The 16,195-nt window shown below is 52.3% G+C and overlaps 2 protein-coding genes across 8 annotated transcripts; one reads left to right on the top strand and one right to left on the bottom strand.

Annotated features, from left to right (window-relative positions):
• Positions 1–350: 350 nt before the first annotated feature.
• LOC126073469 (probable transmembrane reductase CYB561D1) lies at positions 351–6,060 on the top strand. Of its 4 annotated transcripts, XM_049880157.1 has the most exons (4): positions 366–558; positions 797–839; positions 1,025–1,102; positions 1,664–1,967. In XM_049880157.1, exons 1-4 carry the CDS (start codon positions 411–413, stop codon positions 1,866–1,868), a joined length of 474 nt encoding a protein of 157 aa, XP_049736114.1. In that variant the 5' UTR covers positions 366–410; the 3' UTR covers positions 1,869–1,967. The 4 variants fall into 4 exon arrangements, with proteins under 4 accessions (XP_049736113.1, XP_049736112.1, XP_049736114.1 ...); XM_049880156.1 differs by lacking the exon at positions 797–839 and having other exon boundaries at positions 351–425; positions 1,065–1,102; positions 1,664–6,060; XM_049880154.1 differs by lacking the exon at positions 797–839 and having other exon boundaries at positions 1,065–1,102; positions 1,664–6,060.
• Positions 6,061–9,564: 3,504 nt separating this feature from the next.
• Positions 9,565–15,960, bottom strand: AMIGO1 (adhesion molecule with Ig like domain 1). 4 transcript variants are annotated; one of them, XM_049880147.1, is made up of 2 exons: positions 15,621–15,960; positions 9,565–15,169 (listed from the first exon to the last, which is right to left on the bottom strand). In XM_049880147.1, exon 2 carries the CDS (start codon positions 15,102–15,104, stop codon positions 13,623–13,625), a length of 1,482 nt encoding a protein of 493 aa, XP_049736104.1. In that variant the 5' UTR covers positions 15,105–15,169; positions 15,621–15,960; the 3' UTR covers positions 9,565–13,622. The 4 variants fall into 4 exon arrangements, with proteins under 4 accessions (XP_049736104.1, XP_049736103.1, XP_049736102.1 ...); XM_049880146.1 differs by having other exon boundaries at positions 9,565–15,204; positions 15,636–15,960; XM_049880145.1 differs by having other exon boundaries at positions 15,636–15,960.
• Between the last annotated feature and the right edge of the window lie 235 nt (positions 15,961–16,195).

Below are 16,195 nucleotides of genomic sequence, written 5' to 3'. Positions count from 1 at the left end.
AGAAACCCAACATTCTTGGAAAACTGCTCAAAACACGGTTGGTTTCCCACTCTTGATTCAGCGTACCAAGGTCATGATTTGGGGTTTCACTGAAGTCAATTGCCATAAATGTAATTTCAACAGGCCTGCTTGAGACACAGGCCCTTGTAGGCATAAAAATACAAAGGAGGTTGGCTGAAGAAACAAGGTGGGCCTAGAGCTGTCCGGTCCCCTTGTGCCCTCGGGTCGGACATATTTTCTAGGCCGACGCGCTTCTCCCCCAGCCCCCAGGGGGCGCTGTGGGCGAAGTCGCCGCACTGCCCGCGGCATCCCCGGGGAGGAGCCTCTCTGCAGCAGCGGCCGCCTCCGCAATCGCAAACCCGGAAGACGCGCTCTGGCAGCTGGGAGTGTGGGGCCGGCCCGATACGGCCATGCAGCCCCTGGAGGTAGGTCTGGTTCCCACTCCAACGAGGGAGCCGGGACTGACCCGCTGGCTGCGGAGAGGCAGTGGGATCTTGGCACACCTGGTGGCCTTGGGCTTCACCGTTTTTCTGTCTATGCTGTCCCGGCCAGGAACCAGTGAGTGTGCGAGGCGGGGCCAAGGAAGGGGGCGGAGCCGAATACGGAGGGACAGCGTTCGAGAACTCTGGGAGACAAGGAGAGGGTACCCCAGCGCTGGAGGGGCGGAGTGTGGAGGGCTTGTAAGGGCGGGGTGGGGCGAGAGCGGGGGAGGGGGCCGTGGAAGGGTGGGGCCTGGGGTGGTGGAGTGGAAGGGATAGACAATTAAATAAAATTGAAATGACCAGTTCACCATAAGCAGGGCCCCTAATGGAGAATACAAGTAGAGGAGCGAGACCGAGGCCCTTTCTAGGCTGGGACTGGGCTAACAGCTGAGAGCTGCCATATGCGGAGCCCAGGCCAGACTGGTGTATGTTTCCGGGGAGTCTCTTTTGTTTGTTCACACTAAGGCCCTTGGCAGCCCCACTTTGCCCTGAGTTCCTGGTTAGGGTTGGGGATGGTACACTCACCTTTCCCCTATAGCCAGATTCTTTCCTAGCCATCAGCCTGTTCTCTTTGATTCTCAGGTCTATTTTCCTGGCACCCTGTATTCATGGCCTTGGCGGTGAGTTTGGGCTTCTTTCCGCCACTGGTTGGTTTGGATATGCCTAGCTTCATCTCTAGGGAAGCATCCAGCCCTTAGAAGACTCAGCCTTTCTAAGACTCAGAGAGTTGGGGAAAACATCTAGGGTCCCCTCTTTCCCTGTAATCTGTGGGATTGGGAAATATGGAGGACTGGACCATTGGTAAAGTGTCAGGTGATGAAGGGAGGGGGACTGGCATGTTATTTCTTTCTCTACTGGGGCCTGAAAGGAGAAAGGGGAAGGGGTGTTATCCAGCCCCACCCTGCCCCAAAGTTGAGGAGGAAGTTGAACATTTACTGTTTTCTCAAGAAATGGGAGTCATTGCTTACGGAGGTTGAGGGTGGTGGTGTCAGCCTGGATGATGAGACCTCTACTCAAGGGTGGATTCCCAGTTGCTAGAAATGCTGGCCTGTGAGACAGCAGGTCCTGGTGGATGCTCTTTAGCCCCACCCCTTATCCTCCTTGTTTGGATGTGTGAGAGCACTTTTTCTCAGGCCTCCAAGCTGGCCCTAAGGCTCACTGGCCCTCTCTTATGTTCACAGTTCTGCCTCTGTATGGCTGAGGCCATCCTACTCTTCTCGCCTGAGCACTCCCCATTCTTCTTCTGCTCCCGCAAGGGTCGAATCCGGCTCCACTGGGCGGGTCAAACCCTGGCCATCCTTTGTGCAGCCCTGGGCTTGGGCTTCATCATCTCCAGTAGGACCCGCAGTGAGCTGCCTCACCTGGTGTCCTGGCACAGCTGGATAGGAACTCTGACATTGCTGGCCACTGGTGGCCAGGCGCTATGTGGGCTTTGCCTCCTCTGTCCTCGGGCAGCCAGGGTCTCGAGAGTGGCTCGCCTCAAGCTCTACCATCTGACCTGTGGATTGGTGGTCTACCTGATGGCTACAGTAACAGTGCTCCTGGGCATGTATTCAGTGTGGTTCCAGGCCCAGATCAAAGGTGCAGCCTGGTACCTTTGCCTGGCACTGCCCCTCTACCCAGCCCTGGTGATCATGCATCAGATCTCCAGCTCCTACTTGCCAAGGAAGAAACTGGAAATGTGAGTTCCACTCAACTCTGAATCCAAGTGAGACGCTTGCCTTGGACTTCCATGGTTCCTCTGATGACCTTCAAGGGACCCATTTCAGAAGTGGTAGGGTTTTTGCCTTTCTTGGCTGGGCCAGGTGCTGCAAAAACCCAAGCTACTATTGCAGAGGTGAAGACACAGTGGGCTGAAGTGCAGAATGTATGGAGTTCGAGTGGAAAGTAATGGGGTACTTGAGCCTACAGCCTCCACTTGAGCCTGAAGCCTCCTCTGGACAGAAGTTTGGGGAGGGGGTGATGGTGGTGGAGGTTATTTCTTTCTTGCACGCCTGATGAAGACTTGGGCTCCTGTGAGTTACAAATGGCAGCTATGGATATTTGGGTCACTTTTGAGAAAGCAGTGTGGTGTAGTAGAGAAAGCCCATGGATCTTGTTATAGGTTATGTTCTGCTTAGCCTCTGTTGTGTGACCTTAGGCAAGTCACATGCCGTAGGGTCTCAGGTTCCTTATCTGTGAAATGAATGTTTCTAAACAATGTATAAGCCCCTTCTATCTCTAACATTCAGTGTCTATCAAGTTGATGTCACAGAGCACCCTCCCAGCTCTGGACCACGGGCTGGACCACTTGGCCAACTCAGGATGTAGTTTTTGCATTCATTCTCCCTTTACCCCCCTGGAAGGACAGTTTTGCCCTCGTGGACTTTCAGGAATCCATTGATTTGGTCCTGGAACAAGGCACAAGGGGTCAGGCATTATGAAGAGAAGGGGCCCAGGTGAGAGTCTCCTGGACTGCAAGACAGTAAAGGCACTAATGTCACTTTAAAGCTTTTGGAGGAGCAGAAGGGCATTGGCTTAACCAAGCCTCCAGCTCCTAGCTGCACTTATGGGAGAAGATGAGCCCAGCTAAGAACTTCCTTCAGCCCACCTCACAGAGGCTGCATCCAGATCTGGGCTTGAGAGCTGCAGGACCTGGGTGTGCTCCTTCCCCTGACATCCATTCCCAGGGGCAAACAGTCCGGGGCATCTCATGCCTTGTCCTGTCTTAGGGCTCAGGTTCTTGCCTTAGCACACAGCTTCATGAAGCGATTCTGAAGTTTTTAGAACAAAACAAGGGCCAAGGAAGTAGGGCTGGGCTCTTCTGATCCAGGGAGAACAAGGTACTCCTGGTTCTGTTTCTCCCCTTGTCATTTAAGCTTTCCTCAGTTGTGACTCTAGCCAGCATTTTGGCCCAGGAGGAGGCTGAGTTTGGTGCCAGCTGGCAGATGAGGGCTGGGCCCTCTTCCCTGCAGAGACCCTTCCTCATTCCAGACGGAAAGTAGTTCCCTAGACTGCCCTGGGCGGTGAGGGCTGGATGCCAGACTGGTTAACTGTGGTCTGGCTCAGTCAGGAAGATGGAGCCTCCATAGATCCTGGCAAACTGAAAACAGCTGAGCCAGGAAGGCTGCTGTTGAGGCAGGTAGAGATAGCTCGGTGGAAACAGCTCAGTGGAAGCTCTAGGAGGCCTGGAGTGTAGGTGCTGGAGCTCCGGTTCCCAGGAGCAGCGGGAGGTGTTCCTAGATGTCAGTAATTTGGATGTATTAGGATTTTGGAAGATTCAGGACCCCCTCTCTGGGTGGCTCAGAAGGAGGTTAGTATGATCCAACAGTAGAGGAACGGGGACTGCATGGGCAGAAGTATTCTAAGTGGACCTCACTGGGCCCCTCCTGGGTCAGATAGCATCTCCCAGGAGCTCTCCAGACCCTGAGCATCTAAACAGAGGTCCCTCCTGTGCAGAGGGTGATTGTTCCTGTCCCCTTCATTGCCTTCTCTCTCCTCTCCAACTGTCCAGTGTGGTCTGAACTTGAAAGAAATGGTTATTGGGGCTGCATGGAGGAGAGTCTCACCTAGGGTCACTATGATCCAGGGATTCCATCTCCTCTCCATCACATCTTCATCCGTCCCAGTGCAGGGGGTCTCATCCTGTCTACGGCAGGGTGAAAAGGCCGGTTAAGGTTCACCAGCCAGCTCTGTGAACCAAGCAGGCAGCGCCATAGAGCCTGAGCCTGCCTGAGGTGTTGCCTCCTCCCAGGTGGTGCGGGGGGCTGGTGGGCGGGCAGCCGGGCGGGCAGGCAGGCGTGCTGACAGCCGGCAGTTTGCGTGGGCTGTGCCAGCTGATGTCTATTCCCAGCCCTGGGAGGAAGGGGGAAGTCATTTATATTCTGCAGGAGGAAAGGGCCCCTACTATCACCTCTCTGACCAGCAGCCTTGGAGGGCAGGATTACAGGGCAGAGAGGAAGGCACAGATCTCCTGCTTAGCCGAGTCTGACTGCTCAACAGGGAGTAGGTCACCAGGGGGAGCCCTTCTTTCTGGCAGGCCAGACTGGAAGGACTTCCCTTCCCTCCCCTCTTTCCATCTCTCCCTCCATCGCCACCTGCCCTCACATCCTGGGGCAGCAGCTGGACAACCGTTAGACTTCAGTGCCAGGGCACTCTTCTCCAGCTGAGATCGCAGTGGTGCCGGCCGCAGATGCCTCCTGCTTGTGTGTTTCCTCCTTCTCACGTGCCCCCTCCATCCCTCCACCTCCCTCTGTCTCCCCATCTGGGATATTAGCTGGGCTCCTCAGCACCGAGGCAGAGGCCTTGGGGAAGAAGCAAATGGCTGCCCTTTTTGCCCTTGTCCCCGTGGCTAGGGAAAGCTGCTAGTAGTTAGCCTGTTTTGCCTTTAAAAAAAAAAAAAAAGCCAGGGTGCTTAGATATTTTGATTTGTATATCATTTGCACGCATTTGCATACCAGGTTCAAGTCCTGATTCCAAGTATAATATTCAAACTCAACTTTGAGGATACTGTAAATATAGGTGGGGTGAACATTCTAGGTCCAGATGTCCCAACCAAACCCCCATCTTTCAGGTGACCACCCCTTCCCTCGAGCCCCACCATGGCCTGGGGTGGTGTCGAATGGCAGGAGCTCTATGCCTGGGGAAGTGTCCCAGCCTCACTTTGGCTCTTCAGTTGCGTGGAAGGTAGGCTGCTGTCTCTTGCCAGCCTGTGCTTCCTCTTTCCCCACCCTCTCACCGGGCAGGCCACCCCTCCTCACTCCCTGACACCAGCCTCTCATTGTCCCCACCTTTCCACCCCCATGCATGGCTGCTGTGGGTCTTGTTTTTGAAACCTGACTAGGAGAGCCAGGCATCCTCCCTGAGCCAGCTGGCTGCTGTGCCAAGGCCTGTTTGGAGTTAATAATAATCATTAGCTGAATGGTGCTGGGGCCTTTCAGCTCCAGATCTCTAAGCACTTGCAGGCTGAGTCAGCCAGGCCTCACTCCTCCCCCCTTTCTTCCTGGGCTGCAGAGTGTAACCCAATGGGAGGCACCGTGGGAGGGGAGAGAGTCAGGAGTCTTGCCTGCAGCCATGCCTTGAGGCTTCTCTCAGGCAGTGGGTACTGAGAGCCCTGTGAGTGAATTAATAAGGCCTTTGCACCTGGCAAAGGTCAAGATTTAGGGAGCACAGTGAATGCTGGTCTCAGAACTGTGCTCAGACTGGCAGAGGTGGCACTGACCCTGGACCTCTAGCTCTCCTGCCCTGTTTACCTGCTTGGCTTCCAGAGGACACCCCTGGTTCCAACGCCCTAACCTCAGCATTTCTGGTGCCCTCTGCAAGCTTAGGGAACAGGAACACTTTTGCTTTAGTGCCCCTGATGGCCCTGTGTCTAGCTGGCATAAATAGCCTGTGCCTCATGAATTGAAAAGTGCATTGGCCTGGGAGCTAGGAGACCTGTGGTCTGGGTTACTCAGTTCCTAACACGGGTGTGGCCATGGGTAAATCACTTACTGCTAGACCTACCTCACAGGGATGTTGTGAGGGTTAGACATTGGAAAATACAAAGCATTAAATGAATGTGAACAGGTGATCTTATTGTTTTTGTCCTTATCTCTCCTTCACTGAGCCTGGCTCTGGGCTTTATGATTCTTAGGGAGGCAATAAACAGTTAAGGATAACGATGCTTAGGGGACCTGAGCCTCTAGTTGTGTTGCTGGCCATTGTAAGAGTGCACACACATTTCTTCCTTCTAGAGGCAAGGTCTGCCAGCGTCCCCCTGCCTGAAAGCAGCCAAGACCATGTCTAATGAAGCTACCTGCTTACCTGGTGTTTTCCAGTTAGGGCGCTGATTGCAAATCTGGGAGTCAGTGCACTTGCCTCCTAGGTCCAGCCTGCCTGAGGTACCTGCAGCTGCTAGTCACAAGTCTATCCAAATCTCTTTCCTAATTCGGCCCTTCTGAGGGAAGAGTGGGGCAGACGAACCAGGAAAGGAGGGGCAACAGTAATGGACACAGCCCTGCCACCCTGATCCCCTGCAGCCACACTGAGCTCTGTCCATCTCAGGCCCTCATGCCAGGTACTGGAGTTGCAGAGCTATGAGAGACATGGGCTCTGGTTTCCAAGGCTTCACAGGTTTGCTTCCCCTCCCCCGTTCCAGACTCTTGAGGAGCATCACAGTCCCCTCCTCCTCAAAGCACTTTATTGGAATTAAAACACACACACCATGAAAACGGTTAAATGTTTAAATTAGGGGAAGGGTACTTTGCATTCTATTTGTCTGAGACTAGCCAACAGCCCTCCTGAATGGACAGTGAGGCAGGACGACAGCAGTGTGGTGGCTTTTTTTTTGTTTTTTTCTGCCCTGGGACCCAGGAATGAGACACTACTTGGGCACAGCTGGGCATAGCTTCCAGCATTTCTCACCAGTACAGGCAAAGAGAAGACATAAACTGGAAGTACCCCAGAACTGCCCTGAAGGGTGGTTTGAAGAAGATAGTCTCCAGCACTGGGCTGGGCTTAAAGCAGACACAAATAACCTTCAGTAAAACGACCCCAGCCCCTTGCCCAGAAGGCTTAGCTAGTCACAGTGCAGCCAGGGAGTAAGAGTCCCAGTTTGAAATCTACCTGCTATTGTCAGAATTTACCAGATTATTTTTTTTAACCTCTCTTGGCTCCTCTGTGGTACCACAGGATCCAACTCTGAGTGTCTGTGAGTGGTCCCCTGCACTCTTATCTTTAAAGCCGATTCCCAGGCACCTCACAGTGCTTTCTAAGGATGCCCAGGAGTGGGCTAGGCCTCTCTGTTTAGGCTCCAGAACCTACCGACTGCTGAGTGAGGGAGCAGTGGGAGGTGAGGGAAAAGCAGCACAAAGTACCGTCCTGTTACGGTGCTAACCTGTGTGTGCTTTCACACACATGTGCATGTGAGCACACAGAACACACACTCTTAGCTTTGGGGGCAATGACTGCCTTATGTACGCCAGTGCCGGAGGGTACTCCGAAGTCCCTCTGCAGGGCTCCGTGTCCTGGCTAACACTGAACGATAGCTCTCTCAGGCCCTGGTTTCACACCCTCTGTGATCCGGGGGCAGTAGCCAGGCTGAGGTGGACTGGAAGGCCTCAGGCAGGCCTAAGTATCTTTACCACTTGACATTTTCCAGGTGACAGTACAAAGCCTGATGAAGGGGCCTGACTTGGCAGCTGCTTTAACCTTCCTTTCTCAAGCCTCAGGAGAGGAGACATCTAGCACAGGCACATTGTAATCAGGCCAGAAAAGCCATGCATCCTACTGCAGAGGCCTGGACCTTTTCTGCAGTGTGGGTGGGGAGAAGTAAAGCTTCACTGGTTTCCTGGGAAACAAGTGGCACAACAACTGCAATTGCGGAAAGGGAAGGAGTTGAGAGAGCTGATGGGAGACTAGGCTAGCTGACCCACTGAACTCTCGTTTTCCCCTGTTCTAAAAGGCAACTGCCATATTATCCCCTCCACCCTGCCCAGCAGAGAAACACTAAGAGGAGGAGCTAGGGGAAGTGCTGCAAGACCTGGCAGATAAAATTGCACATCTTGGCCAGAATCTAGGGAACTCCTTGTGGTCTGTGTTGGGGGTTGAAGATGTGCAGCCACTGACTTCCCTGGCATGATGGAGAGGAGCAGCAAAGCTTCTCAGGTGCACATGCGTGCATAAAAGCACACACAGGTTAGCACTGTAGCAGGATGGGACGTTCTGCTGCTTTTCCCTCACATCCCACTGCTCCCTCACTCAGCAGTAGGTTGGTTCTGGAGCCTAAACAGAGAGGGATAGCCCAATCCTAGACAGTCTTAAAAAGCACTGTGAGGTACCTGGGAAATCAGGCTTGGCACAGACTAAAACTGAAGGGAGAACTCCAGGTAGTCTTCCCCAGACCTGTTCTCTTTACCAGCTTCATCCCTTCAGTCAAACTGGCAGCCATAGCAAACACTGCTCTGAAAGATGAAAAAATGCTATGTAAATGTAGACTGTAAGGGTGCTCTGGCATCAACATCTGTCATTTCTTTGACTGCAAAGGTGGATCTGTCTAATGTGGCTGGTTATGAGGTGTCTCCATCCCTCACCACTCCGGTTGTTCCTCCTGAAGAGAAAAAGACAACTCTCCAAACAGAGGAGGGCTGCCCTTTGGTCAAGATTTTATAGATGTAAGAAATGAGGTAATCAAATTGATTCAATTTTTTATCCTCATACCATTTCCTCTCTCTGTTGGACTCTACCATGACAATTCCCTTCCAAAAAGTACTACGAGAGTAGCCAAAGATTTGCATGTTCAGAGTTTGGTAGAATCTAGGCCAATTTCTGGTAGGCTGTATCTATACCAAGAAAGTGGGGACTGCCATACCTACAACACACTAAATGGTCAATGAATATTATTAATCTGTCCATTAGATGAGTCTACTTTCAGCCTAAGTACAATGGAGCCCATTTATAACATGAAAATATACTGGTAATACTAAAATATTGTAGAAGTGAGCTGCTCCCCACCAATTTTTTTTAATTCAGTCTAAGCATTTTTCCATAGTACAGTTAGTAGGCTTGAACCAGACTTTTTTTCTTCTAAATTTTATTTATTTTGTTGTTGTTGAGAATATACACAGCAAAACATACACGAATTCAACAATTTCTACATAAACGATTTAGGGACATTGATTACATTCGAGTTGCGCCAACCATTCTAACACTTTCTTTTCTGAGTTGTTCCTCTCCATTAACATAAAGTCACTGCCGCCTAAGGCTCCTATCTACACTTTGGAGTTGCTGTTGTCGATTTGATGCCATATAGTTCTTAAAAGAGCATAATGCTCAAGGCAGACCGTTTTTACTAGTTAAGCTAAGCTGTTGTTCGTTGAACCAGACTCTAAAGGGATTCTGCAGGCAGGCAACTTTCCAGGGATCCAGAAAACCTTCATTATCTACAGACTTTGGTCCTGGATCATGGAATTTCTAAACTCTTTACTGTCAAAGCCTCAGTGACATTTTTTTGAGAATCTGTCTTAGGGATCAGCAATCTATGGCCCATGGGCCAACCATTCCACTGCCTGTATCTGGATGGTCTGTGAGCTAAGAATAGTTTTTACATTTTTTTAAACGGTAGAAAAAAAAAAAAAAACGAGTTAAAATTATATGAAATTCAAATTTAAACGTCCATAAAGTTTTATTGGGACACAGCCACATCATTTGGTATTATGTTGTCTACAGTTGCTTTCCTGCTTGTTGTGAGATGACATCTAGTCAATTCCAACTCACAGTGACCCCATGTGACAGAGTAGAACTGTCCCACAGGGTTTCCTAGGCTGTAGTATTTATGAGAGCAGATCACCAGGTCTTTTCCCCCCACAGAGCCCCTGGGTTGGTTCAAACTGCCAACCTTTTGGTTAGCAGCTGAGTGCTTAACTGCTGCATCACCAGGGCTCCTTGTTTTCCTGTTACAACAGCACAATTGAGTAGTTTAACAGAGCCCATATGGCCTACAAAGCCTAAAATATTTACTATCTGGCTTGTTACAGAAAAGTGTGCCAACCCCTGGTCTATCTTAATACCTACATGGGAATTCTAACCGGGCCCTTACAACATTTAAATATTCTCTCCCTAGACAGGCCATGGAAACCCTGTTGGGGTAGTGGTTAAGAGTTTGGCTGCTAACTAAAAGGTGGGCAGTTCGAATCTACTAGGCGCTCCTTGGAAACCCTTTGGGGTAGTTCTACTCTTCCATTAGGATTGCTATGAGTCAGAATCAACTCAAGGGCAACTGGTGGCCAGACAGGCCACACCCTTCTGAGGTACAGTTAGCCCCACCCACAGGCTGAAAAGATAAATAAACCAGTCACAGACTATGCCAGAACAGAGACTCAAGCCAGGTTTAATGATCACTGTCTAGTTTTCAGAGCCCAGAGGCTCCGAAATTTGCCTGGGTGTACACAAGTCGGGCCAACAGGGTCCTGGACATAGGGAGGCCTACTTACTTTGCCAGCAGGGCCACAAGGAAGTACAAAGGCAAGAACATACAGTAAACTGAAATCAGCCTGCTTTGCTCACCCTAGCTGGGGTGTGCTCTCTTCTGGCCCCTTTCTAGGAACGCCAAAAACACAGGACCACAAAAAAAAAAAAAAAAAAAAAACTCACAAATAATCACATAGACAGATCGTAGAGCCCTGTCATACTCTGTCTCCAGGGACACCTACTTCCTGGGAGACATGTCTGGTTTATGGGCATGGGGCAGGGTGAGGGGAGGGAATGATCTCTCAGCCTTTTCTTATAGCCAGACCTGGCTGCTTTCTATTCAGGGTTATACTGAGCTTACATAAAGCCAAAACCTAACCCCCAGGTAGACAGCTACCTTTGGGTTCCATCAACTGAAACCATGGAAGAAGCTGCTCATCAGTTAAATCTCTTGGTGGGGCAGCCGGGCACGTCCACCAGACCAGATCTCTCAAATTAGGGGCCAAACTAGTGGATACAGTAGGGAGACTTAGAGCCACAGGGCCTTTTCTTATTCCCTAAACTGGGTAGGACATCTGAAGAACATGATCCTCCTAGTCCTCAGGAGATCAGCTAGAATGCTCCAGAAGGCCTGGTTTATTTGACATTCACGTTAAAGATTTTCAGAGCCTTAACTTCAATGGTGCCTACAGGGGAGACTGTAGCATGAAAATGAGATTTTCCCAGGTTCCCTGATAAGTCCGAGGAGTGAGTCCTGGTTCCTGTACCTCTAGTACCAAAATCCTCAAAAGTCTGTGGAATAGAACCAGGTAACTTTTCCCTCCTGTCCCTATCTTACCAGGGCAGTTAACACAGGAAAAGCAACTCACAGCTGCTTGGCCCTCTGCCAGCCTGCTTCTGGGTCCTTCATTGACCTAGCTCTTAGTTTCTCATATTGTCTTTAGTCGGGGGGGGGGGGGAGCGGGGGTGGTTTCTGAGGAGTTTGAAGAACTCACCAGCTCCTCACCACCCCTTCTCCCAGGGTCTTCAGCCTGAGGTTTTCCTAACTCCAGCCTTTACAGACAAGTGATTCAGTGCAATGGAAACACAGGTGAGGCTTTGGAGAGTTCAGAAATTAAAGTACAAAGGATTGTGTATCTGGGGAGCCTAGCATGGTCACTGTCTTTCCTATAGGGCAAGAAAATTGTGTGCATGAAGTACACATAGGTGGAGACCATTCTGAGAGTAGACTTTAGTGGGGACTAAAGAATCACTGTCCTGATGGAAGTCAAGGTGCTGTGTGCATGCATACCTATAAACATGCATACCTATGAGCATGCAAGTACTTGAGGGAAATGCTGCACCTCTCTCTCTCAACAAACTAGGTCACTAACAAAGGATAGACAGCAGTCTTCATATTCTAGGAACAGACAAGGGGAAGATATTGAGTTCTAATACCCTTCCCCAGTCTTAATAGGCAGCTGGAGTCAGGCCCTCCTGGCAAACCACCTCACCCTCAGTGAATAACCTCTTGGAAACTAAAGAGCAGGTCAGATACCTAGAGGCTCTAGAGAACTTCCAATGGATAGAAAAGCTGGCGGGAGAGAGGACAGACTGAAAAAGACCAATGTCAAAGAATACTTTCATTTATGCCCAGCTCGTCCCCCTGCCAAATCTCAGAGCAACCACCTCCCAGGGCCTGAAGTATGGTTAAAGGGAGCTGTCATTTCCATATCCAAATATTCTGCAGCCTTGGATGGGATGTTGGGCTCATTCAGTGAATCTCCTCTGGCCTAACAACCACAACTGCACAGACCTCTGGCTGAGAGGAATGGGGGCAGCTGACTCTCCTTTCTGAAAGTTTAGTGCCACTGACTGTCTCTACCACAGATGGCCTGCAACCCTGTAGAGAGGACAGAACTCTAAGCTACACTTCAAGTTGCCATTCTGGGGCAGAGACTACCCAATTTCAACTCCTCAGATGAGGAAATCCCATGCTTTGGCTTTGCAGTTGGGGAGAGATCTCAGAGAGAAGTGAGGCAGCCTTGTCAACATAGAGGAGATATACACCTGGTCCCCTTTATCCCCAAGCCCAATCTAACCCAGTGGGGCCCAACTTTCCTGAGCTCTTTCTCTCATTGCACAGCAGCATATTAGGGAAAACTCAGAATCCCACCTAAGCTTGAAAGGAGACTGAATGAAGAGATGGCATACACAGAAAATCAGGTAGGTCCAGCTGGACACTATGTAACAGAGGCTGGTTTATCCTCATCCTTCTAGGTTGAAGCGATGAAGTGACCCTACATCCCATGTTCCTGGCAAACATCCATAAAAGCCCTGCCTTCAGCAGCTCCCACCCTGGTCTGCCATGCAGGTGCTAGGAATCAAATGCTAATCAAGGGTTTCACAAACCAGGAAGCTAGCTTACCTGGAGTTCATACCCCACCTAAAAGTTTTGTGCTGGTACCTATGCTATGACACAGACCCCTCAGTTCATGCTGTGCCCCTCTGTGCCATTAGTCAGAGAACAAGGCACAAATGCCACATCTCACTTGGCTGCCATATCTGATGGGCAACAGGCCAGGGCTCCTGCAAAGATCCATGCACCCGAGGCCAACTGGGAAAGAGGAAGGCATTAGTGGGAAGTTTCACAACAGCTTTGGGGAGTGTAAGTGATTGAGCTCTTAACCTTTCCTGACTCATTTTCCTAAGGTTTTCAATTTCCCCAGCTGTGAAGTGTGACTTCCTGGCCAAAAAAGATACTACAGCTTTTCCCCAGTGTGGCTCCTGTGGATGGCCACCCCCACCCTCCACAACATCACAGGTGCGGGTGGGCTGAGATAGAAAAAAATACGATTTTCTTTTCCAAATGATTTTCTTTTAAGGAGCTAGGGATGTTCTTGAAAAAGTTCAGGGAATCTGCTTTTCCCTCACCCCATCCTCATTCCCACCCAACTCAGACACACTCCTCCTCCTCCTCCTCCAGCACATTCAAAATTGCCAGGGCTTTGGGTAGGGTGTAGCCTTTGCCTGAGGATTAATATATCCACATTTGAAAATCATGGCAGTCACACCCTGGTTGGGGTCTTGCTTGCTGTTGTACCTGTGACCAATTCCCTTGAGGTCGGGGGGAACCCACTCCCTTGGGCAGCCAGCCCTCTCTTCCATCCCCTCATATCCTTCAGGGGTGCATTACCTCTCCTGGGGCAGAATCTCCCCACCAACCCATTCTGATCACACCACAATGGGCGTATCAGAGAAGACCGAGCTGACGGATTCTGGATCTGACATCCTCCGCTGGCCCTTGCCTGTTGCCTCAGGCACCGGCAGGGTGTTGCCTGGCTTGAGCTTGCCATTTTGACCCTGCCCGGGTCCAGTAGGTTCCAGAAAGGCCACCCGCCGGTCAAAACCATCATCCTTATCCCCACCAGCCATAGGATCATGGTTGGGTGTGGTGCTAAGCATGGAAGAGCTGAGACTGTCTCCCGGATGGCTGGAAGGCTTCTCTACACCCCGGCACCAGCAGCGGCAAGGGGTGAGGTACAGATATATGAGAACCAGGACCACACTGAGGATACAGCCCACCAGGGTGGTATAGGCTGTGTTGAGGGTGTCATGGTGTCCATGCAAGGTGAAATTATACACTTTCAACTCCACAGACAGTGTCTCATTGAAAGCCTCCCCTGTGGCATAGCAGGTATACACACCCCCATCCTCAACCTGCACCTTTTGGAAAACAAGGCTGCCATCCTTGGACACTCTCACTGTTCCATTGGCCACCTCCTCTAGCACCCGTTCATTGCTTGGTGTCACCCACACCTTGGTCATCCCTTGGTGCTTCGTGTCACACTTGATGGTCAAGGTTTCGCCCAGGTGGGCCTCCCAGGCACGCTCCTTGTACTCGCTGCAGTTGAGGAAACTCAGGTTGAAGACATTGTGCAGCTTCTTGGAGCTCATGCAGTACAGATCCTCCTGAAAGTCCATCACGGAGCTCAGCTGCCGGTACTGCCAGTGTGAAAAGAGCTGGTATAGCTCACAGTCACATTGAAGGGGGTTGTTATGCAGGTAGAGCCCATTCTTGATCCATGCGGGCAGCTTCTGCAGGTCGGGCAAGGGTAAACTCTTCAGCTTGTTGGAGGAGAGATCCAGGAGCATGAGTCTGGGCAGCTTGGCTCCTTCCTTGACCAGTTCCAGAGGGAAACGGGAGATCTGGTTCTGGCTCAAGTACAGTTTCTGCAGCTGGGCCATGTCATCAAAGGCAGAGCGGTCCACCTCCACAATGTGGTTGTTGTAGAGCAGCAGCACCTCCAGTGCTTGCAGTTCACTGAACAGGAACTCGTCCAGTGTGTGCAGCTGGTTGGAGGAGAGGTCCAAGTAGCGCAGGTTGGGTACCGGGGAAAAGGCCTCGGAGGAGATGAAGTTCAGGTGGTTGTGGCTCAGCAGCAGGGAGTGCAGGTGCGTCAGGCGGGTGGGGGTCCACTCAGCCCGCAGGCGGCTCAGGTTGTTGTGGCTGAGGTCCAGCAGTGCAGTGTAGCTGGGCAGGGAGTGGGGCACGTTGGGAAGTTGCTGCTTGGAGCAGCTGAGGATGTTGCTGGCACACAGACAGGCAGCAGGACAGCTAACCACAGGACGGCCAGCTCTGGACATCTCAAAGAGGAGTAGGAACAAAGACAGCAGCAGGAGCCAGAGGCCTTGCAGGTCACGCTGGGGTTGCATAGTGTCAACGGAGAGGGTGAGGAAGGCCACAAGGAAGATCTGGGAGGGCGTCACCCAGGCATTTTCTGGTGGGGTAAGGAAGGGTCACTTTGACTACAGACTTCAGGGAGAGAAGAAGGGTATGTAGCCAGTCAGCAGGGAAGGTCCAACCCTCCCTCCCGTCCTCCACTCTCCGCCCCTCCCCCCCTCCCCCCCACGTTGTATGAGAACAGAACAGAAGAGATTCTAGGTAGTTCCCAGGGACTGTGCAGGCTGTGGACTCAAAACACTGAGGCAGAGGAAGTGGTGGGCACAAGGGCCTACTGGGTTGGGGTCACAGAATGTAGGATGGGTGTATGTGCGGGGTGTCAGAGACGGTTGGGGGTTACAGGGATTGCTTGGGCTGGGTTTGGAGTCAGGGTCAGCAGGGCCTATGGGAGAGCTAAGGGAAGGCCAATAGGGCACCGGGCCGGGTAGGGAGCGTCCTGACGGGGTTGAGGGTCCCCGGGGGCTGTCGGGGAGGGCTCCCCCCGGGACCTCTGGGCACTGCACCTGCTCGGAGACGACGTTTCTCAGCCCATGGCCGGTCCGGGAGCTCCGTCGCGGCCTCCCAGGGCGGCGCAGCACCAGCCGGCCTGTCACGACACCCGCCTTGCGCAGGGGCCCGCGCCCGGCGGCATCGCCTCCCGCGGACTCGTCCGGCTGCGCTCTGCTCTCTCACGCCGCCGCCTCGACCGCTGGGCCCGCCGCAGCCCACCGACCACGACCGTCGCCTCCGGGTCCGCGGGCCTGGCGTGGAGCGGTGCGTGGAGCGGGAGGCGCCGCGATCTGAGGGGAGGGAGCAGCGTGGGGGCAGCGAGCACCGCGCGCGCGCCCGCCGCCGCCGGAGCCCCGGGGCGCGTGCGCGCGGCGGGGGCGGGGCGCACGTGCGTGTGTTTGTGTCGGAGCCGGGCGGCCGGACGCGCGCGGGGTCGGGGCTGCGGAGCCCGTCTGGTCGCTGGCGCGAGTCCCAGCTCCGGGTCGTTTCTGTGAACGCGCCTGGGGCGCCGAGCTGGTGATGAAAACTGTTGGGAAGGGAGACCCTGGCCCCTTAGCCCCTGTATTAATTCCTC

Source organism: Elephas maximus, chromosome 3, assembly GCF_024166365.1.
Source record: "Elephas maximus indicus isolate mEleMax1 chromosome 3, mEleMax1 primary haplotype, whole genome shotgun sequence".
Taxonomy (NCBI): Eukaryota; Metazoa; Chordata; class Mammalia; order Proboscidea; family Elephantidae; genus Elephas; species Elephas maximus.
This window is presented reverse-complemented; position numbering and strand designations above follow the sequence as displayed.